This window comes from Drosophila busckii, chromosome 2R (genome assembly GCF_011750605.1).
Source record: "Drosophila busckii strain San Diego stock center, stock number 13000-0081.31 chromosome 2R, ASM1175060v1, whole genome shotgun sequence".
Taxonomy (NCBI): domain Eukaryota; kingdom Metazoa; phylum Arthropoda; class Insecta; order Diptera; family Drosophilidae; genus Drosophila; species Drosophila busckii.
The window spans coordinates 7971407-7998696 of NC_046605.1; the positions used below are offsets into that span (position 1 = coordinate 7971407).

The 27290-nt window shown below is 41.8% G+C and overlaps 11 protein-coding genes across 14 annotated transcripts in view; 6 read left to right on the forward strand and 5 right to left on the reverse strand.

Annotated features, from left to right (window-relative positions):
- Positions 1-2038, forward strand: part of LOC108596981 (exostosin-1) — a 54075-nt gene extending 52037 nt beyond the window's left edge. The window contains exons 6-10 of the mRNA XM_017983237.1: positions 102-205; positions 269-419; positions 480-806; positions 863-1179; positions 1527-2038. Coding sequence (XP_017838726.1) covers positions 102-205; positions 269-419; positions 480-806; positions 863-1179; positions 1527-1635 — 1008 coding nt within the window. The 3' untranslated portion in view covers positions 1636-2038. The remainder of the gene's footprint in view (positions 1-101; positions 206-268; positions 420-479; positions 807-862; positions 1180-1526) is intronic.
- Positions 2039-5515: 3477 nt separating this feature from the next.
- Positions 5516-6279, reverse strand: LOC108594837 (cathepsin L1-like). Its single transcript, XM_017979975.1, has one exon. The coding sequence runs from the start codon at positions 6275-6277 to the stop codon at positions 5516-5518; it is 762 nt and encodes a 253-aa protein (XP_017835464.1). The 5' UTR covers positions 6278-6279.
- A 2793-nt stretch (positions 6280-9072) lies between these two features.
- Positions 9073-11523, forward strand: LOC108595268 (liver carboxylesterase 2). Its single transcript, XM_017980481.2, has 3 exons — positions 9073-9304; positions 9515-9607; positions 9678-11523. The coding sequence occupies exons 1-3, from the start codon at positions 9188-9190 to the stop codon at positions 11514-11516; spliced, it is 2049 nt and encodes a 682-aa protein (XP_017835970.1). The 5' UTR covers positions 9073-9187; the 3' UTR covers positions 11517-11523.
- A 732-nt stretch (positions 11524-12255) lies between these two features.
- LOC108596615 (DNA-directed RNA polymerase I subunit RPA1) lies at positions 12256-17803 on the forward strand. The gene is made up of 10 exons (XM_017982557.1): positions 12256-12598; positions 12660-13026; positions 13084-14455; positions 14516-15009; positions 15078-15363; positions 15429-16356; positions 16430-16634; positions 16692-16821; positions 16886-16985; positions 17044-17803. Exons 1-10 carry the CDS (start codon positions 12256-12258, stop codon positions 17769-17771), a joined length of 4953 nt encoding a protein of 1650 aa, XP_017838046.1. The 3' UTR covers positions 17772-17803.
- Positions 17804-17866: 63 nt separating this feature from the next.
- LOC108596621 (biogenesis of lysosome-related organelles complex 1 subunit 1) lies at positions 17867-18463 on the forward strand. The gene is made up of 2 exons (XM_017982565.2): positions 17867-18075; positions 18141-18463. Exons 1-2 carry the CDS (start codon positions 17942-17944, stop codon positions 18445-18447), a joined length of 441 nt encoding a protein of 146 aa, XP_017838054.1. The 5' UTR covers positions 17867-17941; the 3' UTR covers positions 18448-18463.
- A 405-nt stretch (positions 18464-18868) lies between these two features.
- Positions 18869-20817, reverse strand: LOC108596616 (transformer-2 sex-determining protein). Of its 4 annotated transcripts, XM_017982560.2 has the most exons (8): positions 20685-20702; positions 20521-20624; positions 20398-20457; positions 19872-20016; positions 19685-19813; positions 19275-19450; positions 19070-19221; positions 18869-18960 (listed from the first exon to the last, which is right to left on the reverse strand). In XM_017982560.2, exons 1-8 carry the CDS (start codon positions 20685-20687, stop codon positions 18938-18940), a joined length of 792 nt encoding a protein of 263 aa, XP_017838049.1. In that variant the 5' UTR covers positions 20688-20702; the 3' UTR covers positions 18869-18937. The 4 variants fall into 4 exon arrangements, with proteins under 4 accessions (XP_017838049.1, XP_017838048.1, XP_017838047.1 ...); XM_017982559.2 differs by having other exon boundaries at positions 20398-20597; positions 20685-20817; XM_017982558.2 differs by lacking the exon at positions 20685-20702 and having other exon boundaries at positions 19685-19801; positions 20398-20598.
- A 71-nt stretch (positions 20818-20888) lies between these two features.
- LOC108596619 lies at positions 20889-21649 on the reverse strand. Its single transcript, XM_017982564.2, has 2 exons — positions 21499-21649; positions 20889-21433 (listed from the first exon to the last, which is right to left on the reverse strand). Exons 1-2 carry the CDS (start codon positions 21515-21517, stop codon positions 20955-20957), a joined length of 498 nt encoding a protein of 165 aa, XP_017838053.1. The 5' UTR covers positions 21518-21649; the 3' UTR covers positions 20889-20954.
- Positions 21650-21745: 96 nt separating this feature from the next.
- On the forward strand, positions 21746-22481 carry LOC108596618 (39S ribosomal protein L41, mitochondrial). The gene has a single exon (XM_017982563.2). It carries the CDS (start codon positions 21808-21810, stop codon positions 22309-22311), a length of 504 nt encoding a protein of 167 aa, XP_017838052.1. The 5' UTR covers positions 21746-21807; the 3' UTR covers positions 22312-22481.
- LOC108596617 (serine/threonine-protein kinase prpf4B) lies at positions 22358-23174 on the reverse strand. The gene is made up of 2 exons (XM_017982562.2): positions 22514-23174; positions 22358-22452 (listed from the first exon to the last, which is right to left on the reverse strand). The coding sequence occupies exons 1-2, from the start codon at positions 23135-23137 to the stop codon at positions 22372-22374; spliced, it is 705 nt and encodes a 234-aa protein (XP_017838051.1). The 5' UTR covers positions 23138-23174; the 3' UTR covers positions 22358-22371.
- Positions 23175-23269: 95 nt separating this feature from the next.
- On the forward strand, positions 23270-25698 carry LOC108597606 (protein arginine N-methyltransferase 7). The gene is made up of 4 exons (XM_017984243.1): positions 23270-23330; positions 23393-25090; positions 25151-25302; positions 25353-25698. Exons 1-4 carry the CDS (start codon positions 23283-23285, stop codon positions 25618-25620), a joined length of 2166 nt encoding a protein of 721 aa, XP_017839732.1. The 5' UTR covers positions 23270-23282; the 3' UTR covers positions 25621-25698.
- On the reverse strand, positions 25635-27166 carry LOC108597607 (tektin-2). Its single transcript, XM_017984244.2, has 2 exons — positions 26423-27166; positions 25635-26366 (listed from the first exon to the last, which is right to left on the reverse strand). The coding sequence occupies exons 1-2, from the start codon at positions 27064-27066 to the stop codon at positions 25709-25711; spliced, it is 1302 nt and encodes a 433-aa protein (XP_017839733.1). The 5' UTR covers positions 27067-27166; the 3' UTR covers positions 25635-25708.
- Positions 27167-27290: the final 124 nt, after the last annotated feature.

The following is a 27290-nucleotide window of genomic DNA, read 5'->3' on the forward strand; positions in this document are numbered from 1 at the left end:
CTTTAGCTCTCGCCACTGCCCATTAAACAGTCATTTATTGGCCCTCACCACCAACTTTAACTACGCCCTTTTATTTATACATACATATATATTGTTCACAGATCATACGCGAACGCTTGCCCGATTATCCAGAACGCAGCAGTCTCGTTTGGAACTCGGCGCCAGGCGCGCTGCTTACGCTGCCCACATTTGCCGATAGCTCGAGGTAAGCCAAGGAGGCGCGGGTTGAAGTGTTGCGTCTATTAACCTAATTGCTCTGCCATTGCAGATTTATGCCGTTTCTATTGAATGCACTGGGCGTGGAGCCGCGTCACAATTATACAGCCGTTATCTATGTTCAAATCGGCGCCGCCTTGGGACCCAATGCAGCGCTCTACAAACTAGTCAAGACCATTACTAAGAGTCAATTTGTGGATAGAGTAAGTAGCACAGCTAACAAACTTGTAAATTGCTGCGCTATAGCCAGTTCCTTGCTCCAGATACTTATACTCTGGGCAGCTGATCGTCCGCTGCCGCTGAAGAAACGCTGGCCACCTACAAATCACATACCGCTGCATGTCATCGCCTTGGCGGGCAGCACACGCTCGCTTAATGGCCCAACAGGGCAAACTGGGCCCGAGGTCAGACCCAGCATATCACAGCGCTTTCTGCCCTACGACGAGATACAAACGGATGCAGTGCTATCGCTGGATGAGGATGCCATACTCAACACCGATGAGCTGGACTTTGCCTACACCGTCTGGCGTGACTTTCCGGAACGCATTGTGGGCTATCCAGCGCGCGCGCATTTCTGGGATGATTCCAAGGTACAGCCCAACATATTAATCTAATCAATTATTAGCTAATCAATTTGTATTTGTAGAACGCCTGGGGCTATACGTCCAAGTGGACAAACTACTATTCGATTGTATTGACTGGCGCGGCGTTTTATCATCGCTACTATAACTATCTGTATACCAATTGGCTGTCGTTGCTGTTATTAAAGACTGTACAGCAATCCTCGAATTGCGAGGATATACTAATGAACCTGCTGGTCTCGCATGTGACCAGAAAACCGCCGATTAAAGTGACGCAGCGCAAGGGTTACAAGGATCGTGAAACTGCTCGCTCGCCCTGGAATGATCCCGATCATTTTATACAGCGACAGAGTTGCCTCAATACATTCGCCGCGGTCTTTGGGTGAGTGTTGAACTCATGAGTAGTTTAAGTTTAGAAAGTTAAAGAAAGATTTGAAGGCAAAGCAGATATGTCAAATATTCAAATTTTACAGCAGAAAGTTTTTATAAATTATATCTACTTGTAGTTCAAGCTCAATAGATTCAAAAATGTAAATTGTTTATATTTTTAACTATGCATAGTATACTTATAATGTTTGACCAGATAATGAGAGGCTGACTTTAAAGCAAATAATATGCATAAATTATAAATTTCACTTTGTTCAAAAATAAGCAACACCTTAGTGTATACGTATGAAATTTGTATAACGATTTAATGTAATTAAAATGTACTCTCTTGTTTATTTACAGTTATATGCCGCTTATACGTTCCAATTTACGCATGGATCCCATGTTATATCGTGATCCGGTCTCCAATTTGCGTAAAAAGTATCGACAAATTGAATTAGTTGGGAGCTAGCGTTATGTGCAAATTGCCAATAGCTACAAGCGTTAAGAGTACTGAATTTCACACCACCACACAACACACACATATACTCACACACACACATAAGCAGCAGTCTATATATATACACACACACACACACACACAGACACGGGAAAAACTGCTGTTTATTGACGCTGCGTAGCGCCGCAAACTATGTTAATTATTATTAGTAGCGAATGGAAAAAAGTTAGTTAGGATTCGATATGTATGTAACTGAATAGAGCAAACAGCATTGCGATTTAATAGTATGTATATCAACATATATATACACACAGCAGATTTGTATGTATATACATAGATGAAAGCTATATATAATGAAATTATAGTTAGCTTTAGTTAAAGCTGCTGTTGCCAGCAGGCGCGCCATGTTTTTGCTAATTTCAAATTAGCGCTGCAGAAACCATTTTCGATTTATATATATATATACTATATATGATATATGATATGTATGCCATAAGTAGCCGATTTTGTACTATGATAAAGCGAAATGTTTCAAATATTTTGTATGTATGTATGTTTGCTGTACGTAACTGTATTGTAATTGTTAATAACTAAGCATAAACGTATGTGTATGTGTATAGTTAGTTAGAGTCATTATTATTATTATTACAATTATTGATGTGCATATGTTTGTATGTGTATGTGTTGCTTAAGAAAATTCCTTAACAATTAATTCAAATAAGCATGAAAAACAATAGCAACAACAACAATAACTCAGCAGCCAGAGTGCACAAATATTCTATGTCTATGTATATACATATATATACTATATAAATATTAATTTAAGCATCATTTTTTATTGCATTTTATTATAATTCAGTTACATTTGTATATGCTAATACTATGTGCAATTTCCATTTTACAGCTCAAGTAAACATTTAAATATATACGCTATAAGATTAACCAATCAATAAGTCTAGAGCTAAAGCTTTAGCTTCTACTACGGCCATTGCAACTAGCAAAATGAAATTTAAACAAATTTTACATACATACGTATATATACGTATATATTACCAAACATATGTAATACTATTAGTTATACGCTGGCATATCAAACCGAAAAGCAATTTATTTCTGTTCATTTAGCTTAATTTACAGCAAACAACATTTATACTACAAACAAAAAACAAATATATATATTTTTACAAAAATATACAAATATTTATAAACATAATTGAAATTGAAAAAATTTCATTTAATTGCATTTAATTTAATTTTTGTTCTTTCAAGCAGCTGCAGCAGGTAACAATTAACTGATTTCAAAACATATCAAGAGTCATCTTTCTAACTCACATACATACGCACACCGCTCATCTGTGTGTGTGTGTGTGTGTTTGTTGGGAATGTTGCTACAACTACTGTGACTGCCAATTGAATTGCTTTCAATATTTATCAGTTATGAATGCTTATCAAATACACACAACACACAAACACACACATACATTCTTATGTATGCGAAATATGTAAATGTTAAGTGTTTGACTGCGAGGAATGCAGGCACATAAATCAAACAATTCAAATATAATCAAAAATACGCAATACATGGGCACACACACATGTATACACACACACATACACACATACATGTACTTAACTTGCCCATACATATTTAAAACTAGTCGTACTCTAAATGCAAACTTAATGAAAGCGAATGAGAGCTAAATTTTTGTACAGTGCGTTTACTTTTTTGTATCAGTGTGTAAAGTACTTATTGATTTTTGTATTCAACACAAGCAACAGCAACAGACTATATCATCTTTTTTATATACATATATATACTATATTTAACTAACTTACTAATACAAACAAATTGACCAATACACAGACTAACATTAACAGACACAAAAACAAAAAACACTTCTGAATTTGCTTTGACAAAAGCCAAACAAAACAACAAACAAGCCGCAACAAACACAGAAAAAACAACAAAATAAATTAATGCATAGTCCGTTAAACAACAAAGTGCATATTTAACTATAAAATCAGCGTTAATCAACAATATTGCAATCCATTATTAAAACTAAATTAAATGCGAAAATATAAATGTTGTGATACGATTGATAGAAAATATATGTATTTAAAAAGAAAAAATAAATGAAAACAAAATGTAAGTATAAATTATACACACACACACACGCAAATAAAGAACTGCAAATATTTGCAGTTTACACTGATTTACATTTTTTGTCATATTTCGTTTTTTAATTTATGGCATTTGCATTTTAAAGATAATTGAGCATAATCAATTATTTTGCCACATTTAACACGGGGCGCAAGCAAAAAGCATTTTTTCCAATATTTTATTACACAATGTTTTATATGCGTGTATTTTACAACTTCACTTCATATGCAGATTGAAATACTGAAATTGAAAGCGAGAGAAAAAAATAAACAGAGCTCGCATGTACAATATAAATAAAAAGTGAGACGTTTGTGCTCATGTGAATAGAACAACTGCACTTTTTAATAAACTATTGAGCTGGAAGTTTGTCATATCATCAGTCAAATTTATGTTCGATCATGCCTTTACTTTAACATAATTGTGAGACTCTCTGTAAGAATTTTCCTCTGTGAGCAGAACTCTGTTAATGCTCGCTCAAAGCAAAGCTCAAGCCAACTCAAGTGCGCTGTTAAGTTAACGTGCAAAGAGAGTGAGAGAAGCGTATTGGTGTTAAATTACATAGCTCTATTCACTTGACCAGCAGTATACGTTTGTACACAGTGCAGTGAACATGTGCGGACAGCGCATTTATTAATTTTGATTTAATCACATTTATTTCAATTATTTTGCTAATGTATTTACAGTTTTTTGCAAAACTCATGTAGACATAAAACAATTGCCGTGACTGCAATTTAAGGCATTTCTATAGACACACACACATTTCAAAAACAAAAAATTGATTGCCAAATAGAACAGAATTGATGAATACGTGCGAACATTTTGTTTGAAAGTTTGTAATAAACCAATTTTTGTATTGTATATAAATATATAGAATTATATAATATTATACTTGTAAAATGTTAAGCTGCTAACTAATATGCTTGAAAAGAAAGATTGTTAAAGCTTAAGAACAAAACACTTGAGACAAAGACACAGGTACACATGGCAACAAAAACAAAACAAAGCAAATGTAAATTATATAAAGACATACAATAATAATAAACAAAGCTCCAACCTAGTAAGCATTATCATAAACAATATTTAACAGCGCAAAATTGAAAAACAACAAAAAAAAAACAAACAAATGTGATTTTTGAATAAAAATTAAATGAAATGAACTAACTGCATTTTCACTTTAAGAGCGTAGAAAGCTCATTTATTTTTCTATTAACAGCTACAACAAACTAACTCCACACACTAGACATTCAACACCTTGGCAAAAAGTTTGCCAAAGGAATTAGCAAAGTTTTTAGCAAGCAACAGCGACAATATCGTTGCCAGGCAACAACACACAACTTCTAAAAGCAAGTAGCGCTATATATACACATACATATATTATGTATGTGTGTGTGTATCCATTTTGTGCGCTAACAAATTAATAAATTGCATTCATTGCTGTGGCCATTTTGGCGGAAACCAGCGAAGCGTCTGAAAGCAGTCTATATATATATATATACTAAGTATTTTGCGGTTGTACTTTGGCCCCGACTTTCGCATATAATGTGGAGGCTGTTTGCTTAAGTGCTGCACCCAGAACTTTACAAATCATATCTAATTATGTTGCTTTTGAGTGCTGCTCTGCTGTTAATTGAGCAACTAACTTGACTTCACTCTAGAGTGGAACTTAAAGCGTGTAGACTTAAAATATGTGAGAGAACTTTATTCAATCAAACAAAATTTAATTTCATTAAATTAGAAAGTAGGATAATAGGTATCATCGGCAATGCCGCACATATTGTTTCGATTGCGCGCCAGCCTCATGTAGCCTCGCTCACCCCACTGAGTGCCCAAGGATGTCTTCAGCAGCCAATAGTCGCCATAGCTGGCATTATGCCCATAGCCCACAATTAGCACGGGCAAGTCTGCCGTACGACCGCAGCTTGGATTAAAGTAAATGCCGGACTTGTAGTTTGCAATCACAGTGCTGGAAATTACAGCAGCCACAGGACCTTTGTACACATCAGCAGCTAATTTAGTCTCACTGCCGCGAGCCCCTTTGACCATCTTCTTAATTTTGGTAACCGAAGTCAATAATTTGCTAAAGCGACACTTGCCAGCTAGACCACGATAGGGATATTTGCTGGCGGTATTAATGCCTTTCGCCTGGATGCATTTCAAAGCCGTCGAGATGCGCCTCTTGTGTGTCTGGCAGCAATCGATCAAGTTCTGCGCCGAGAGCGGCACTAATTTGCCTTTCTGTATGAATTTGCGACTCTCAACGACGCCGACGGCAGCAAAGGCCCAGGAGTTGTTAAAGTGACCTTGATTTGTAACAGGCGTAACCGCATGTAACTCCGTCCAGTTAACATTCTGGGGCAACTTGTTGGCGGACAGCTCAATTAGCGGCAACGCTGCATCCTCAAAGCTACCCAGTGCCTGAGCATGCTCTAAACTGCTGGCTAGGCTGCAGGTTAAGCTGCCCAGACAGGCAACAACTATAAGCGCTACTCTCATTATGCTTGCGAAAGTAAACTGTTGCAAATCTGAGGAATTTGTTGCTTTATATAGCTTGCTTAAGCTTCATTTGTAAATAAGGGCTTAAACATAATAATGCGGGAAGCTAGTGGTCGTATACTTGATATCATAAGTAAGCAACGATAAAGCTATTAAAAGACTTGCATAAAGTTGTTGATTCTGCTGACTTTGCTTGATATTAATTTATTTTAATGCAATTTATGCTGCACTTATTTATATTAATTAAATTACATTTATTTGCTATCAAAACGCCCAACATTTATTATACATGCAACTATATTTTGCACGCTAACAAGCACATGCAACCTCTGTCGGTCACTTCTGTGCGCCTCGTTGCATGCTGTTGACATTGTCAAGGGCGTGGCAGTTGCCGCTGCTGCCGTCACACATATGTTTTACACATGCTTATTAGTAGTTGTAGTTATTGTTGTTGTTGTTGTTATTATGTCCGTTGCAGGCAATGAAAACAAAAGCGCCGTACAACGCTTGCCACGCCCTCATTTGCCCCTGAATTTGTGCCTAAATGCGTGCAATGCCATCGCATGTATATTTCGTTTTATTTTTATAACTTTATGCCAACTGTTATGCTTAGCATTAATTAGGAAGTGCACAAGCAAAGCGCACTCTTCACCTCTTCTTCTCGCCCCCCGTCACTCTCTCTCTCTCTCTCTGAGAGCTCACAAGATGCTTTGGCGTGCCAGCTGCGTATACAAAATGGCAGCCACATTGTTTTGCCTACAGCGGCGTTAAATTAGGCTTAAAGCAACAATGCGCTAGTTACAACTACAAACATACAAACTTTTAACATGGTTTAGTTAAATATTGTTGCAACTTAAGCGTGCAAATCTTGTTGTTTTTGCTAATTACATAATTATATTAAGCGCTCATTTTTGGTCTTAGTGCAGCATCTGTGCTAAAGTTGAGCTTGCAATTACTTTAATGAGCGCTAAAATTTTGGATGTATTGTCCCCTAGAATTTTATGTAACTTTAATCAAACCCCGTATAACTTAACAAAAGTACTTTGCAGCTTAAACCACAACCTTTTTTATTTAAAAGTGTTGACAAATTGTTAAAATACTATTTAAAGAATGCTGTAAAATATGTTCAGCTTTTGGCAGCAAATAAAATAGCAACATTTTATGTACAAATTGAAACTATGCTCAACAGTAATGGCAGGCCACGCATAGTTGAAAAACATGAAACAAAATTGAATTACAAGTAAACAAGAGTCAAAAATGCCAGTGAGCCATGATTTGCCCCCACCACCACCCTCCCCCACTTTGCTACTGATAAAAGGAGGCTGCCCTAACAAGCAGCAAGCAGGAAAAACAAAACGAAACTTTTCTGGTATTTTATAGTCACAGCGCATAATCGAAATAGTAAGAAAAGCAACAAAAACAACATCAACATATAATAACAGACTGGTATTGGATTTTATTGAAGCAAAATTTAATAAAGAAGTTTTCAATATATAAACAATAAACTGCAACCAACAATAGACTCGTTCATAGATACATTTATACTAGGCATTTTGGGCTTATTGAGTGATTTTTAGTTTGCCGTATTGTTATGCATTTTGTGCTCAATTGCAACTTTTTCATATTTATTGCACACAGCCCACATGAAAGTTTCAAGTAATTTTTTTTTTTTTTGGTAGAATGACGAATTTATTGAAAATATGCCAACTGCTTGCAAATGTCACAACAAAGCGCAACAATAAACAACTAGAACAACAATAACAGTCGACTCAACAGCTTGGTCTGACAGTAAAAAGGCCAACAGCAGTAAATGAACAATTTGACAGTTCAATTTTTTTGGCCTACATAATTATGTGAGCAAAATTATAAATATTACGACAGAACTAATGATTTGAATTTTGTACAAGATTCTTGATTTGCATCAATTATTTGTTGCATACTTCGCAGATAATTCTTATAATGTACAATGGATATTTAAATCTCTTAACTTGCGGGTACCCACTGTATTGAGTCAAAAGTCAGTGGTATATATATACAAAAGTTGTAATTCTAGGCCGGCATTCTCATTTATAATAATCGGAGTTCAATTACATAAATTTAAAAACATACTGAGAGTATGTTATTTACTTTATAGATACAAATTACTTGCGTTAACTAATTAAAATACATAAATAGAGTGACAGCCCACATGCATACATATATACATTTATATTAATTATGAACAGCAACCAAGTTTGATCTGCAATTTGTTTACTAGCGAGTGACCGGAACTGCGCTTCGCCTGACAAAACCAACAACAGCAAGAGTAGCAACAATAACAAAAACGAAGGGCAACCACCAATAACTGTTGAAGCTGAAGCTTAAAACTCTAGTTTTGTATATATTTCAAAAATAAAAGAGCGAGGGCAGTTTGTTAAATATATATAATTTATTATACTAGCATATACAAATACTTTATACAATACTTTCTCTTATAATACTTATTACTCATCTATATACATTTTATCACAATTCCAGCACATACATACATATTTGTTTATAGTTAATGGTTATCTGGCTAAAGCCCGTGCCCAACAGCAACCACCCCCATTGACTTCACCTGTTGTTGATGTTTTGGTGTTGCTAATGGGGATGCATGAATGATTCTGTAGCGCAACAACGAGAGCAACAAAAACAATAATGACACCAGTAAACAATTGAAATAATTCTAGCAGAAATATTTTACTCGACTTTTCCAACGTCAAATAGTATATATTTTTTCAGTTTTTGTTTTCGCGTCGAGAAGTTCGTGTGTCGAGCAGCTGCGGTAAAATAAGTTTAAATATTTTTAAATGCGCAACGCGTTATGTCAACCACTAGTATTACTATGTGTTAGTGCAGCATAAAGTGTGTGATAATTATTTGGAAAATATGTGGCTTAAGTGGCACTTAATTAAGAGATGTCTGTGCTTACTCATCTGCCTAAGCTTACGTGGCAGTTGGGCACAACAGACGCATATCAAATTGGATCAAGGCGATCTAATTGGTGTAGGTATAATTAAAATTATAAAGTCAGCAAAATAACTACATTTTAATAGATTGTAAGTTTAAATTTATTATTTATTTGCGATTTGGCTCGTTTCTTAGCTAAACAAAGCGATAAGCTCAGTTTTTAAATTTCGATCAGTTATCGATAAGTACTTTGATGATGACAATACTTTGGCTATCTTTTATTTAATATTCATAAACCAATTTCAGCTGAAAGTTTTTCCGGATGGAGCTCGCAACGCCGTGTACGCCTTTCTGGGCATACCCTATGCGCAGCCACCTGTGGGATCGCTGCGTTTTGCGGTAAGTGAAGCGTAGCGCATAGAGAGAGACCAAAGTTAATCTCTCACTGTCACTCTCTCTAAATTTTCAGCCCGCCAAAGCGCATAGTGGCTGGAATCGCACTTTACAGGCGATGAGCATGCAGCCTCTCTGCCCGCAGTTGTCTGATACTATTTATGATGAGAGTGCCGATGGCAGTATCTTGGCGCGCGCTGTGCCCTTTAACGAAGACTGTCTGTATCTCAACATTTGGACACCAGAGACGGGCTTACGCTATGGCCAATTGCCAATGCTGGTTATTATAACTGGCGAGGATTTTGCTTACGATTGGCCGCGTAATCGCATTAACGGGCTGGACTTTGCGGCTGCCGAAAACGTCGTTGTGGTCAGCATACAATATCGCAGCAACATTTACGGCTGGCTAGGATTGGGACGAGAACATCGTCAACTGCCAGGCAATTATGGCTTGAGCGATATACAACTGGCGCTGCGTTGGATTCATAGCAATGCGAACCACTTTGGCGGCAATGCGAAGCAGATAACGCTTCTAGGACACGGCAGTGGAGCCTTGTTAGCGCTTGCTAATGCACTGGAGTCCAAGCAGCAGCTCAAGCAGTTGATCTTGATGTCGCCGGGCGCAGTCACATATGCTTTGGATGCTGGCCATCAGCAACGGATCGTGGATACAGGACGCGTGCTTGTGCAGAAGCTTGGCTGTCAGTTTGAGGAAGCCCAACGACGTCAGCTACTGCTCTGCCTTCGCCGCAAGAGCTCTGAGGATCTGCTGCGAGCCTACGAAAGTGTTTACAATCATGGCAATGGCAGCCTGCAGCTTGGCGTGCAGCTTAGCAACAATGTGCCGCTGGAACAGCATTTAGCGAATGCGTCACTGCCTCCTTTACTGCTGGGCATTAGCTCCAACGAGGGCGCTTTGTTGCAAGATTATTGGCTGCATGTGGCACGCGAGGGTGCGGACTCTCTGCATAGTTATATCAATCAAACATTGCTGCCCAATGTGCTGCGCTTCATGCAGCTGGAAGAGCAGGCCGGCGCTGCCCAGCTGGCGGCTATACGCTGGCGTTACTTCAACGATGGAGCATCTGTTGGCCAGCTGCTATGGGGCATGCAACGTCTGCTGTCTGAATCGCTGTACGAGACGCCCTTTCTGCGCCTGCTACAGTTACTTCAGTCTAATAGCAGTCAACGCTTGAGCTATGCCTACATCTTTGATCAATCTCATGCGCATGCCATGGACATGCGCGGCAGACAGAATCTGTTTGGGGGCGCCTCGCATAGCTCGGACTTACCGCTATTGTTGGGACCAAGTCTTTTCCAACAGATATCGCGTAGGCGCTTCAACGTCGAAGAGGAGCAGCTTTGCCGCAAGCTGCGCGGTGCATTCGCCAGCTTCATAAAGGGCGGAAATCCCACACCGGGTCGCATTTACGATGCTTGGTTGCCCTACACGCTGGAGCGTCCGTTTGTGTATAGCCTGGGCGAGCTGGCCAAAAGCCTGGTGTTTCCCACGGGCCAGGCTGCAGCACAGATTGAGCAGCTAGTACAATCCGAGCAAGCAACGGAACTGACTGCCGATCGAAGCTTGTCTAGAATGAATAGACATGACGTTAAACAATCATATGTGACCAACAATCAATTGGATTCAGGCTACGATCAACATTTACGACGCGTTTTTGGCTTTTGGCAGGTCCTGCTGCCGGCACAAGAGGCGGAGCTTCGTGAAGCGGGTGGCACCTTGGGCCAACGTGTGCGTTTGTTAGAGGCGCACGCTGATGCTGCTCGTTATCGTCAGGGATTCTATGCTATGTTGGGTCTGGTTTGTCTGCTGCTAGCCTGCTTGGGCTTATGTGTCTATTTGCTGCGGCGTGACCCCCTGCAAAGCCGGAGGCACAGTGCAACGGCGAGCTTATGACAAAAGTGGTTTCGTTGGACGACCATCTTTGGGCGAAGTGACAGCCAGGTTAGCCCCGACACGGGCATTACCAACGTGCAGTCTTGGCGCAAAGGTGGTCGAGCAACGAAACGGGAATCAACGGGAACAGCCATTAGTAACAACAACAACAGCAACACCAACAACAATCAACGTGTACGACGACCCAGACAATTGCAGCCGTACGATGAGCAGCCAATGGGCCACAAGGCTGCAAACTCTGCCAGAGGAAACAGAACTGGAACTGGAGCAACAGCTGGAGCAGGAGCAAGAAATGGTGACACTGGAGATGAGGCAGCTGTTGCAGAACTCCTGGACACTGTCCGCAACAAATACGAGCAAAATATGGCTTTTAAGAACTGGCAATACCAGTTAACTTGTGATAAGTTCTAAGCGAAAAATTTCTATAAAAAAAACGATAATATTAATTAGAGTGTAGTTCTTATGTATGTATCTTATGTATCTTATGTACGTGTGCTTAAATAAAATTGCATAATTTGCAAAAATAATTCATTTTAATTAAAACGTTATTCAAATTTGGCGGTTTTATTGCAACCGCAGCGAGCATCAAACATGTATTGCCCGATATCACGCTCATTTCTAAAGCAGCGATACTTAATATATCGATAGCATTTATCGATTTTAACGTTACACGTGCTGCGCGGTCTCTTGCGAAATAAAATACAAATTTCTTAAAAATAGCAACGAAAAACGCTTTAAAATGGGCTCTCGAAAGCCGCTGGATGTGCACATGTTCCCCTCGGACCTGGAGTTTGCCGTCTTCACCGCCGAGGAGATCCGTAAACTGAGTGTTGTCAAGATTATTACTGGCCTTACTTTTGATGCTCTGGGCCATCCAATTCCGGGTGGCTTATATGACATACGATTGGGCTCTTATGGACGCTGTATGGATCCCTGCGGCACGTGCCTTAAAATGCAAGATTGTCCTGGACACATGGGTCACATTGAACTTGGCACGCTGGTGTACAATCCGTTTTTTATAAAGCTAGTGCAGCGTCTGCTTTGCATATTTTGCTTACATTGCTTTAAAATGCAGATGAAGGGTAAGCCGTATGAATGAGTTTCGGTCAACTAACTATGTAACTGACTTTTTTATTATTAAAGATCACGAGAGCGAGATTATTATGCTGCAGCTGCGGTTAATTGACGCTGGCTACATAATTGAGGCACAAGAATTGGAGATATTCAAATCGGAAGTTGTGTGCCAGAACACAGAGGAGCTGGTTAAGCTAGACAATGGTGATGCAGTGCATCCACGTATTGCTGCAATGAAGGAACTGCTTGCCAAGAATGTAAGCAATACAAGCAATGTAACAAAGACCAGCTGCTCCCTGCGGACAGCGATCACACATGCAGCACTACAGCGTGGTACCAGCAAGAAGTGCCGCCATTGTAACAAGTCTATGCTGTTTGTCCGCTATATGCATCGACGTCTGGTCTACTATGTGACTATAGCTGATCTTAAAGAGCGGTAAGTTGATCGGGCTCATAAATTGTGATCATCCAGTTATTTGAACTATTTTTGCAGTTTAGGCAACGTGCCCGAGAGCACCGGCCAGAACAAGGTGGTCTTTGCGGATGAATGCCGTCGCTATCTGAAACAGATTTATGACAATTATCCAGAGCTGCTCAAGCTACTGCTACCAGTGTTAAGCCTCAACAGCAACTCAAGTATAGCTGAGGGTAGCGATGTTTCACCCATAGACATTTTCTTTATGGGCACCATACCAGTAACACCCCCGCGTGCACGTCCCATGAATATTATCAACGACATGATGAAAGGCAATCCCCAAACAGACACCTATGTAAACATAATTGAGAACAATCATGTGCTGAATGTTGTGCTCAAATACATGAAGGGTCAGGAGGATAAGCTAAGCGATCAGGCTCGTGCTGCCTATCAGAACATGCGTGGTGCCAATAGCCACGAGAAGCTCTACAATGCTTGGCTGTCGCTGCAGAGTTCGGTTGATGTGCTGCTCGATGTGAACATGTCACGTGACGTGAAATCAGCAGAGGGCCTTAAGCAGGTGCTTGAAAAGAAGGACGGACTCATTCGCAAGCATATGATGGGCAAGCGTGTCAACTATGCCGCACGCACAGTCATAACGCCGGATCCCAATATAGATGTGGATGAGATCGGCATACCCGATATATTTGCACGCAAACTATCGTACCCCGTGCCTGTTACCGAATGGAATGTGGCCGAGTTGCGTAAAATGGTCATGAACGGCCCCGAGCAGCATCCGGGTGCCAATTATATACAAGATAGCAAGGGTCTAACCACCTTCATACCCGCTGAAAATGCTGCCAAGCGTGCCAGCATGGCTAAATTGCTGTTGTCCAACCCAAAGGAAGGAGTAACCATTGTACACCGTCATGTGCTCAATGGAGATGTGCTGCTACTGAATCGTCAGCCCTCACTGCACAAGCCCTCCATTATGGCACACAAGGCGCGCATTCTGCAAGGCGAGAAAACCTTCCGATTGCACTACTCCAATTGCAAGGCCTACAATGCTGATTTCGATGGTGACGAAATGAACGCTCATTATCCGCAGAGCGAGGTGGCACGCGCAGAAGCCTACAATCTAGTAAATGTGGCTAACAATTATCTGGTGCCTAAGGACGGAACTCCACTGGGCGGTCTTATACAGGATCATGTCATTTCGGGCGTAAAGCTTTCCATACGCGGACGCTTCTTTAATCGGGAGGACTACCAGCAGTTGGTCTTTCAGGGACTGTCGCATCTTAAGGGCAATATCAAGCTACTGCCGCCAAGCATACTCAAGCCGGCTGTGCTTTGGTCAGGCAAGCAGGTGCTATCTACCATTATAATAAATCTCATTCCTGAAGATTATGAGCGCATCAACTTGGATTCATTTGCCAAAATTGGTGGCAAGGTGAGTTTTTAAATGAATCGTGCGTTGCATTTTTTTTATTAAAACAAATCAAATTTACAGAATTGGAATGTACTGCGACCACGCACACCGCTGTGCGGCAGCGTGCCTCTGGAGCAGGAACTGAGTGAGAGTCAAGTGCAAATACGCGCTGGCGAATTGCTGGTGGGCGTGTTGGACAAGCAGCAGTATGGCGCCACCACCTTTGGCCTCATACACTGCATGTACGAATTATATGGCGGAGATGTGTCCACGCGGCTGCTTACCGCTTTCACCAAGGTGTTTACCTTCTTTCTGCAGCTGGAGGGCTTCACACTGGGTGTTAAGGATATTTTAGTGAGCGCCGAAGCAGATCGGAAACGACGCAACATTATCAACGAATGCCGCGAGGTGGGCAACAGCGCCGTGGCCGCTGCTTTGGAGCTGGAGGATGTGCCGCCTCACGATGAGTTGGCCGAACAAATGGAAGCAGCCTATGTAAAGGATACCAAGTTTCGTGTATTGCTCGATCGCAAATACAAGTCCATGCTTGATGGTTATACAAACGACATTAACAAGTGAGTTTAGTGTATACTTCGTAAAAATAATAAACCTTTATTACATATATTTTATTACTAATTACCAGAACTTGTCTGCCTGGCGGCTTGATAAGCAAATTTCCCGACAACAATCTGCAGTTGATGGTGTTGTCTGGTGCAAAGGGCTCTATGGTGAACACTATGCAAATCTCCTGCTTGTTGGGACAAATTGAGTTGGAAGGCAAACGACCACCGCTGATGATCTCTGGCAAATCGCTGCCAAGTTTTACATCATTTGAGACATCGCCCAAATCTGGCGGCTTTATTGATGGACGCTTTATGACAGGCATACAGCCGCAGGACTTTTTCTTTCATTGCATGGCAGGTCGTGAGGTAAGCAAACCTTTGATAAGCATTGTTAATGTATTCAACTAAGTCTTACCTTCTATGCTATGCAGGGTCTTATCGATACAGCTGTGAAGACTTCGCGCTCTGGTTATTTGCAGCGCTGTCTTATCAAACATCTGGAGGGTCTGAGCGTGCACTATGATCTGACAGTGCGTGACAGTGACAACAGCGTTGTTCAGTTTCTCTATGGCGAGGATGGCATGGATATCTTAAAAGCCAAGTTCTTCAATGGCAAATTCTGCGCTGATTTTCTGGCACAAAATGCCAAAGCTGTGCTGCGTCCGAGCCAGGTGCAGTTAATGAAGGATGAAGAGTGCCTTGCACAGGTGCAGCGTCATGAGAAGCACATACGAAGCTGGCAAAAGAAGCGTCCGACCAATCTGCGCGCTGCCTTTACCCACTTCTCGCAGGAGCTGCGTGATGAGGTTGAGGTGAAGCGGCCCAATGAAATCAATGCCAAGACTGGCCGTCGTCGCTTTGATGAGGGCCTGCTAAAACTCTGGAAGAAGGCGGATGCCGAGGACAAGGCGCTGTATCGCAAGAAATACGCACGTTGTCCAGATCCCAGTGTTGCAGTCTACAAACAGGATTTGTACTATGGCTCTGTTTCGGAGCGCACGCGTCAGCTTATCGACGACTATGCACGCAAGCAGCCTGCACAGAAACATATCATCTCGGACATTATGCACATGAAGAGCATCAAGGCATTGGCATCGCCTGGGGAGCCAGTAGGCTTAATTGCCGCCCAGTCCATAGGTGAACCCTCCACGCAGATGACACTCAACACTTTCCATTTTGCGGGTCGTGGTGAAATGAACGTTACTCTGGGTATACCACGTCTGCGTGAGATTCTTATGCTTGCTTCGTCAAACATTAAGACACCATCCATGGATATACCCATTAAGCCAGGGCAGCAGCACAACGCAGAAAAGCTGCGTATTTCGCTAAACTGCGTCACATTGGCTAGTCTGCTGGAATGTAAGTCGCCTTCTGTCTCTGCTCTTAAGTTCCTGTACTTGGCTCTATTAACATAAATGTCCTTTTTGTATAGCTGTGCACATTAATAGCTGCCTGTCGCTGGAACCGGAGCGCTGCTATGTCTATGAGCTGCACTTTAAGTTCCTGCCGCGCGACGTATACAAGGAGGACTACGGCGTGCGACCAAAGCGTATTATTAAGTACATGCATCAGACGTACTTCAGGCAGCTAATACGCGCTATACTCAGGGTGTCCAATGCCAAAAAGTCTTCAAAAATGTAAGTGTAGTTTGACGCTAATGTTAAGAATTTTTTAATTATTATATTTGTTTTTAGTATTGTGGTTGATGAGAAAAAGGAAGGCGGCAGCAAGCAGGACGACGATAATGATCATGAGTTAGATGCTGCCGATGATGTCGGAGCAAAAGATGCACCTGGCAACGATGATGACTCTTCAGATGATGGCGTGAGTTGAAAGTTAACTTAAATCTGCGCCTATCTATTATCTTTTCAAATTATGTACTATTTAGGGCGATGATGATGCAACTGGCATTAAGCTAAAGCAACGCAAGACCGATGAGAATGATTACGATGATCCAGACGATGTGGAGGAAATCATAGATGCCAATGGTAAGCTCCTCAACATGCATGGAACTATTAATATAGTCCTAATACACGCACTTTACAGACGACGAAGACGAGGATGATGATGAGGATGGCGATGGCAACGAAGCTGCTAACGATGATAACGCTGATCTAGATGACAAGTCGGTGGAAAAGCTGCTCAGCAATCAAATGGTAAAGGATTATACATATGACAACGAGAATTATCTTTGGTGCACAGTGAAGCTGAATCTGAGCGTGCGCTATGAAAAACCAGATTTGACATCTATCATACGCGAACTTGCGGGCAAAAGTATTGTGCATCAAGTTCCTCATATAAAGCGCGCTATTATCTATAAAGGAAATGACGATGAGCAGCTGCTTAAGACAGACGGCATCAATATTGGCGAAATGTTCCAACACAACAAAGTTTTGGATCTGAATCGTTTGTACTCCAACGATATACACGCTATAGCACGCACTTATGGAATCGAGGCCGCTGCTCAGGTCATTGTCAAGGAAGTGAGCAATGTGTTTAAGGTTTATGGCATTACTGTGGACCGCAGGCATTTATCACTAATTGCCGACTACATGACGTTTGATGGCACCTTCCAGCCGCTATCACGCAAGGGCATGGAGCATTCCTCGTCACCGCTGCAGCAAATGTCTTTTGAATCCAGTTTGCAGTTTCTGCGCAGCGCAGCTGGTTTTGGACGTCCCGATGAGCTAAACTCGCCATCAAGTCGCCTTATGGTGGGACTCCCAGTGCGCAACGGTACCGGTGCTTTTGAATTACTGACAAAAATATGTTAAATAATAACGTTTCCCGTTTTGAATAAATAATTGCCAATGTTAAATTTTCAAAAAACATCGATATTTATTTATCGATATATTTGGTACCAGCTGTTTTTCCGTTTATCCATCTCTAAGTCAGCAGCAAAAGAAAATTTGTTTATTTATACAAAGCTGAAAACAATTGTATTATGTTGACTTCTATGGTTAAGGAGCATCATGCCAAGCAGTCCAAGCGTAAGCAAGAACAAGAGGTTCGTCGCAAAGAAGCTATTGAAGCCTCCAATGAGCTAACCAAATCTCTAGTAGATCATCTGAATGTGGGGTGAGTTATATGCTTTTAAAATCACAAACACATTTATATATATACATAAATAACAATGCTTACAGTGTGGCTCAAGCGTACTTAAACCAAAAACGCTTGGATGCAGAGGCCAAACAACTGCATGTGGGCGCCACCAACTTTGCCAAGCAGACACACCAATGGCTGCAATTAATTGACAACTTTAGCAGCGCTCTAAAAGAGCTCGGAGATGTGGAGAACTGGGCACGCAGCATCGAAAGTGACATGCAAATCATACAACAGACGCTGGAGTTGGCCTATAAATCATCCCGTGCTGTCCAAGGCACAGCTGCCACAACATCGGCCGCTGCAGTAGCATCCTCAAGTTCAGCAAATGTAGAAGAAGCTAATTAACCTGAAAATAATATATATTTTAAGTGAACTAAATATTTTACCAATTATTCGTTTAAAATGCAGTTGCCTTTATTATTTTACACATATGCAATCCACAATAACAGTAGAACTATTGCACGCCAAATACATTTAAACATGTTAACAAGTTTATACTAAAACGTACAACTGATCAATTAGTTTTGTTAGTTTATTGTTATGGTGTATTAGCAAGTAGTTTGCTTTTAAAACACGTATCACAATGTGTCTCAGACGAGATACACGTATGCTTTGTTGGTGGTGGTTAAACTACATATTACAATTCGTACGAGGGTGCTTTTCTAATAACTAATGATGACAATTATATTTGCGTATTCCTACAGACGCAGCCAAATGTTAAATAGGTTGATGTTTAGTTTAGGGATTCTAGGAGAAATTATTTAATCAGTCTATACCCTCCTGCTGAAGCCATTTTGTGCAAAATAAGCGCACAAGCAGAGATCATTTGGCTGGCTTAGTATCGTGATCCCACGCGAGCTGTTTGAGAAAAATAGCAACAGTTAGTTATAGTTATATAATGGTTATTATAATTGTTATAATGTTATTATGTATTTAATATATTAATATTATTTTGTTTGTATCTTACATTTGCGTGGTGAGCGGGAACGTGAATAACTGCAGCTGCGGCTGCGATGACGTGAGCGATACTTGCGTCTGTTTGAATCGTAAGGCGAATGTGACAACGATGAGTCGCGATGGCGACGGCGTTGTCCATCATTATCACGATCGCGAGAGCGTCTATTCAAAATGAAAATAATATTAAAATACACAGCAAAAATCCACAGACTCACCGTGATGGACGTCCCATATATACACCAGGAGTAGGTGTATGGGCGCGCTGTGTTATGGAGTAATCCACGCGTATGCGACGGCCATCGACTTCCATGCCGGTGCAAGCATCTTTGGCAACACGAGCATCGTTAAGCTTCTCGAAGTAAATAAAGCAAAAGCCACGGGAGCGATGGGTCTACAGAGGTTTAGCAAAGTTTTCCAATAAATATCATATTTACAGCGCTATATTTTTAATGTTACAGCAAGCCTTTAGTGTAATGTTAGTGACTTGTATAGCAAACACTCATTATTGCTGCATTTAAATATATTCTTGCCATGACATCTGACAGCTCGGTTTAAGCTTACAACCAAGTTGAATTTCTTTGAAATGCGTGGCCAACTACTCGAAATTTCTTTATGTTGAACTTACATGTGCGTCAATAACCATCTGTATGCGTTCAATAGCTCCAAACTTATTAAATAGCTCGCGTACCTTCTGCTGGGTAGTGTTGGTGTTCAGGCCAAAGACACCAATGCAACGGCTAGCCTGAGGACGATCCTGAAAGTTTTATTTCAAGTTCGAAATTTTCCTATTTTTAAAAACCTTTTCAACTTACACGAGCATTTCGAGAACGTTGGCGGTCCCGCGACGAGCGGCTTGAATAGTGACGTACTGGCGACACAGATCCCGATGGCGTGCGTCGGCGATATTGCGAGGTGGACTTGTAGTTGCGGTAGTTGTTATAGACCTCTCCGTCCGACCTTGAATGGGAATAGGTTAGATATTCAGTTCGTATTGCTGGCAGTAGTTCTTGATAGAAAAAAAACGCATCATCATCAAAATGACAGTTGAAAAAATTGATATAGCCTTTAATATCGTTTGGAAAAAAATTTCAGCTTGTTCATCATTTCAAAACTGTGCACAACTGAACCCTGAAAAAGGAATATGTTTAAACTTTCTTTTTCTTACATTTTTCCTTGTTAATAAATTTTTTAGTCGACCAGAAAAAGAACCTGCTTCTCCGAGAAGCAACACGAAATGAGGAATTAAGGATGACAGCTCGACATTAACCGAAGATTCGCCTGCTAAGTTCACTGACAATTCTAATTTTCGATACTCGATGCCAAATATTCGATACTCACCGGCGCGGTCGGGAACAACTCTCCGAAGATGACGCCGTCGAAGAATGTGAAGTAGCCGAACTATAAAAGTGTGCAATATTGTTAATTAACAATTGCATTATAATTGAGGGCACTTGTTTATACCTGTTGCTAGCTTTGTGACTTTCGATACGCGGCAAATGTAAATAGTCCCTTTCCCTCGCGTTGGAGCAGCCACTGGACTGTGGAATGGAATGCCGACATGGGGGCTATTAAGCGCACTTTCAACTGGGCCTTGGTTGGTGTGATTTACAGTCGTTAGTACTCACCATGTTAAAGATTATTTATTCTAATGTACTTAGTTGATCAGTTAACCGCTTCAATACAAAAATATAGCTTTGTGTGTGACGAATAAAAACAACACGCAGATTTACACAGGGTTGTAGCCAGTCTGCAAATTGCAATCGGTTATGTAGACTCCAAAATATCGATATATTATGCAGTTTAAATAGAAAATAAAAATGTCAATGTAATTGGTCTTAAAAATTTATTTCAATTATACTAATTAAAGGCTTACAATTTATTTAAGGTACAATAATTCAATAGTTTTTGACATAAGACTTATTTTGATTGTATTTCATACCTATATAATTGTAAATCTTAAGCTGCTCTGCATTGTATAAATCACCAATAGCTTTTGCCATACGTTCGTCGTTATAGCGCCCCTTTGGAGGCGCCTCTAATAGATTACCTTTCACGTACCACTTTTGTTCCGAAAAATGTGATTTGACTCGTGAGCGCAAGCTAAGTCCGCTGAAGACTGGTTTGCGAAATATTTCACACAGGTTCTTCTTTCCATATTTTTGGAATATACGATCCACTGTGTCGTCAATTTCGGATTTTTTACAGTAATACACATACCAGAGCTTACGTTCTGGCGCTCTAACATCTGTAAGATTAAATACTCCAAAGTATTCAATTGCAGAAGCGTCTGCTTCTATTTCTTTTTCAGGTTTCAGATAAAATATGCGCCGCAAATACGGTGCAAATTCATTATCAAAATTATATTCTTTCACGGCTAAAAGACAAAATAAATGTATTAGTCATCATATAATTACGTTGACTTATTATTGTTTAGCCTACCAGACCCTGCTTCTTCCATGTTTGAGCTAGTCAAATTTGCAGTACTCTAGTGTTGAATAAAATTTGTACTTATGTATATTTAAAAGGAGCAAAGCTGACTTTAAATAGGCAGTTATGCGTATGTTACAGCCAATGCTGAAATTTTGTTTGCGGCATAAATTTCACAATAAACTTTTGGAAAAGCTGCTCAATGGTATCGATACTCACCTGTGCTTCGAATTAGCAGATAGATTGGCAGCACTTCACTTAACAGCTGATTCTATTGAGTTGATTTGTTATTTAACTACTAGTTTTTTGTAAATATCAATTATGCAAAATAATTGTATTAAACTTGTGCCGTTGGCACTCAAGTGCCAACAGCGAGCCATCACCACGACGGCACCATTAGCAGGCAAGCGTAATTTTCGTAAATTCAATGTGTATGGAAAGCGAGGCACGCGCGTGGTCAAGGAGGCTCAGCGTACAATGGAAAATCCGCCCGTAGCCATACATAAGCGTGGAGTACGTGACACAGGCATAATGATCAATGGACAGTATGTGGAGATAGCAGAGAAAATACCGGACATCATAGTTCCAGATCTGACTGGCTGCAAACTAAAGCCATACGTTTCCTACAAAGCTCCTGAAGTTGTGCAGTCCGAATTTACCAGCCTGGATCTATTCAATGCCGTCTACTCAAAGAAGATTATTGAAGATTTCAAGGCAGGCAAGTTGGCAAGTGATGGAAGTGCTATCGAACCCTCGCCCAATGAGCAGTTGACTCCGGAAGAAGCTCTGCAAGGTGCACGCAAAACAGGCAGTGACATTTTTTAGACATAAACATTCATAATTATATGCTATAAGATTTATTATTGTTTAATGGAGATTGGGCAACTACTGCTGCATGTACTTTTGACGATAATTGTAAAGTTTTCGCAGCCATTTTTCTGCCTTCAGCTCGGGATCGCCTAGGAACTGCAATTAATAAAAGAATTAGTTGAATATACTGTAAAAACTTAACAAAGCTGAAACCTACATTTGGATGAAATATGTGATCTTCTGTTTGTGCCGGCGTTTCGGCAGGCTTTGGCAGAGTAACCGTTTCCTTTTTCAAATCTATTATAACCTTGTCCTTCTCATCACAAGTGCTAAAAAATGTAGACGGCTTAAATGCGTCCTCGTCAATTGTATCTAGTGCCTTTTGCACTTTGACATCTAGCAAATCAATAGGCTTGATAGCTGCAGCAGTTGGAGTGGGCGCTTGGCGAGAATTACTCTCTGAACTAGGCGCTCTAGTTGTGCGCTGTGATGTGGAGCGTGATTTGGATTTTCTAACATCATAGTCACGGCTTTTGCTTTGTCGACTTCTCGATTTGCTGCGTGAACTGCGTGAGGATGTACTGACGCTTGAACTACGCGATGAGCTCCGGCTGCTACTGCGTCTGTAATACTTTTTGGATTTCTTGCTTTTCTTCTTCTTCGATTTGGAGCTATGCCGGCTGCTGCGCGGTGATTTTGAGCGGTAGCGGTCTCTTTCCCTTTCCTTCTCACGCTCTCTTTCTCTATCGCGATTCCGCTCCCTTTCTCTATCCCTATCCCTATCCCTATCGCGCTCTCTATCCCTTTCACGATCTCTGTCACGCCTATCTCTATCACGCATTGTATAAATATAAATTATAAATGTTTTGTTAACTTATAACTAGAGATGAGACTGCTGCGCTATGGCGTTGCCACACTGCATTTGCAAAGGTTGGCAGTACTTTTTGAAAACAGCTGGAGTAACACATGCAAAAACAAAACAAGTGATGCTTGGCGCTCTGCTTCTTCTTCGACATTCAAAAAGCGTGGTGCCGGTAATTTTTCTACTCTTATTAATTGTAATATCTAGCTAATTTATGATGTTCTTATTGCGCAGAAAGTCACTGGCTTGGCACGTTTAATGGCCAACTTTACACAAGTTAGTAACCCCATAACGGGGCAGAGTGGATGGCAGGAGCGCGACGATAACTATGACTATCACTTGGAGGTGGCAAATGCGGGCTTTGGCGACATGTTGCATGATTGGGAGCGCAACCAAAAATACTACAAGGCTCTTAAAAAAACTATAGCTAACATGCGCGAAGCGGGCAAGAAGGTGCATGTGCTGGACATTGGTACGGGCACTGGCATATTGGCAATGATGGCATTACGCGCTGGCGCTGATACTGTCACAGCCTGTGAAGCTTTTATGCCCATGGCAAATTGTGCACAACGCATTTTGGCAGCCAATGATGCATCACAGGTGCGCCTCATACGCAAGCGCTCAACGGAAATAGTAATGGGCGTGGATATGACACAAAGAGCAAACTTGCTTGTAGCTGAGCTGCTGGACACGGAGCTGATTGGCGAAGGTGCCATTGGCATCTACAATCATGCCCATAAAGAGTTACTCACCGAAGATGCCTTATGTATACCCGCGCGTGCAAATTGTTATGCACAGGTTGTGGAATCGTCGCTTGCGGCTCAGTGGAATAGCTTAAAACTATTGGCCAATCTAGATGGCGATATACTGCTGCGTCCACCTAAAGAATTACAGCAATGCAGTGGCGAGGCGGCACTGCATGATGTGCAGCTATCCCAGCTGCCCTCCAATAGCTTTCGTTGTTTAACGGAGCCCGCAGAGATTTTCGAGTTTGACTTCCAACGGAAGCAGCCGCGTGAGTTAAAACGCCAACGTGCCGTAAAAATACAGCTGCAACACGCTGGCAATGCGGAGCTGGTCTTTTACTGGTGGCAAATAGCGTTGGACGACGCTGGTGAGGTGCTGCTCAGCTGCGCGCCTTATTGGGCACATCCTGAGCTATGTCAACTGCAAAACACTTGCCAGGACAACCGGCGACCGCTGGCTAATTTAGTCCCCTGGCGGGATCACTGGATGCAAGCCATCTATTACCTGCCCCAGCCGGTACAACTGCAACTGAGCGATGCGCATTTATGGCTGAACTGCTGCCACGACGAATACTCGCTCTGGTTTGAGGCTCACAAGCAGCTGCCTACAGAGAAGCAGGTGCGTCGCCATACTTGCAGCTGTGACTTGCATATGACCTACTCACGCAGTCGCATTGGCCAGCTAAACCAAGGTACACGTAACAAGCGCTACCTGAGCTACCTGGAACAGGCAATCCAACCAGACAAGCAGCAACATGTTCTGCTGCTAGGCGATGGTTGCCTGCTGGGAATGGCCAGCGCGGCACTCGGTGCTGCTAGTGTTACCTGCGTGGAACCACATCGATTCTCGAGACGTTTGGTCGATTCTGTGGTCAAACACAATGCCTTAAAGAGCGTTACATTTTTCGAGCAACTACAGCAGATTCCAGCAGATCAATTAGGCAAACTGACTCACATCTTTGCTGAGCCCTACTTTCTCAACTCTATTTTGCCTTGGGATAATTTTTATTTCGGCACTCTGATCTTGCAGCTGCAACAGCAGCAACTGAGTGAACAGCTACAAATATCACCAAGTGGCGCACGAATTTATGCATTGCCCGTTGAGTTTCTAGATTTGCACAAAATTCGCGCGCCTGTTCGTAATTGCGAAGGCTTCGATCTAAAGCTCTTTGATCAAATGGTGCAGGTAAGCCTAGAGAATTAAATAAAGTGCTGTAACTTTTTGTTAATTAATTGCAATTAACAGCATTCTGCGGAGCAGGCGCTATCGCTAGTGGAGGCACAACCGCTTTGGGAGTATCCTTGCCGTGCCTTAACGCAGCCGCAGCAGTTGCTCAGCGTTGATTTTTATAATTTTGGTCAGGAGCAGATGAATCATGGACATCTGAAACTAGAAGAGTAAGTTTATACTTTATATAAAAATATGGTGGCTAAAAATGCTTTTACAGCGCGTTCGGCGTGTGCAATGGCATTGCTTTGTGGGTGGACTGGGAAATTGTCAAAGACTCACCCAAATCTGTCGTTAGTACTGGACCCTCGGAGACTATAGTGCCTGGTCAGTTTGTCAAGTGGGACATGTTTGTACGACAGGGCGTACACTTTACCAACTATACGGAGAAGTCAGCACAGCTGGATTGGAACACCACCTTCAAGCCGCAGCTAGGCGAGCTTAGCTTCAAATTTACGCTTAGCCCACAACATATAAAAAACGCATAACAACGGATTTGAGCTCATTTTGAAGCACAAGAATTTAGTTCAAGCAGACAATTAAAACACAAAACTATTACAACGCAACGCTGTACGACTAAGCCTTGGGAATCTCATTCTCCATACGTGTGAGCACAATGTTGCGATCGGTCTGTGCGCTTGGGTTGATAACCTTCAATCCAAACTCGCCGCCCTTAAGACGTTGGCGCAAATCTATGGCACGCAAATCTGTCATGAGTGAATGCTCCTTGTTCAGCAAATCCACATCAATTTTTTGAGCATGATCCGAAAGCAGATTGAAGTTGGCCTTGGAGTCATCGATTTTGGCCATAAGAAGACGGCGTATTTCGCGCAATTTCTCCACCTCTTGGCAGAGCATGTCGTGTGCCTGATCCAGACACAATTCCATGCCCGAGCGTTGAGCGCGATTCTCTAGACGCGTCTCGGCCAGCTTCAACGCATCGGTCTTGTCACGCAGTGCATCCTCCAGATTCTTCAGCTCACACACAGCACTCTCCATCTCATCCTTCATCTTGAGCTTCTGCCACTCAAGCTCGTTGCGTGCGCGCTGAGTCTCAAAAACACGCTTGCGTATGGTATGCTCGGCACGCTCTTGCTGCGCTTGCAACATATTGCGCGCCTTCTCGCGACACACAAAGAGTGCCTCACGTATGGCATATGTATCGGCCAGCTCATTCTCAGCCATTTGCTTCATATTCTTCACATGCTCCAGCCAGGTCTCATAGGAACAGCAGCTGCAAATATGTTGTCAGGACAAATGTTTTTAAATATGCAATGCTGCAGTGCTTACTTTTTCGGATTGCGCATGGGATCAGGCTTGTAGGATATGTTAGCTGCATTGCGATCTAGCGCCAACTGCGAATTGTCAAGATCCACTGCCTCTAGCTTATTCTCAATCTCCAGGCCAATCTTGAAACGCACTTCTTCCAAACGAGTCAGCTTCTCCCAAGCTTTTTGACAACGATCCGCCAGCAGACGCTGATTGTTCTCGAGTATGCATAACTCATTTTTTATTTCGGTGTCCGCCTCATCGTATGTCATCTCCGAGCCAAGACGTCCATCACGCATAGTCAACACCTCGCCTATAACCGAAATGGGACCAGCTAGCGTTTCTAGCTCTCGCTCTGTTGCATTCTTCTCTTCCTGCAGCATGTAAATCTCACGCTCAATGCGCTCAAATGTTTTCGCGATGACCTCACGCCAGCGATTTAGCTCCGCAATGCGATCAGTCAACGCTTCGTTAGTCTCATAATTCGCCCAATCTCCCTCTATGCGCGTCTCGTTGCGCAGCATTCGTGATGCATGGCGTATGGCAAAAGCATCTGCGCGACGAGCATCCGCCACGTTACGCAGGCGACTTAGACGAGCATGCCAGTCTGACAGCGATATATGCTGCAGTGGCTTCTCCATTGTGACCACCGAATGGAAACTCATCTTGCGGTATTAATTTACAAAGGTAGCTAATTATTAAATATATATTTATGCAAACCTCTATTTTCCCCCACAGAATTTATACTTTCACAACTGAAACTCCCAAAGGGCACTAATACACAGCTTTATTTCTAAACTTGGTTCATTAAGTTGTTTATTCCGTTGACTACTAGATCTCCAAGGTGCTGGCCCCAGGTCATTGTCAGGGGCAACGTTTGCTTCACAAA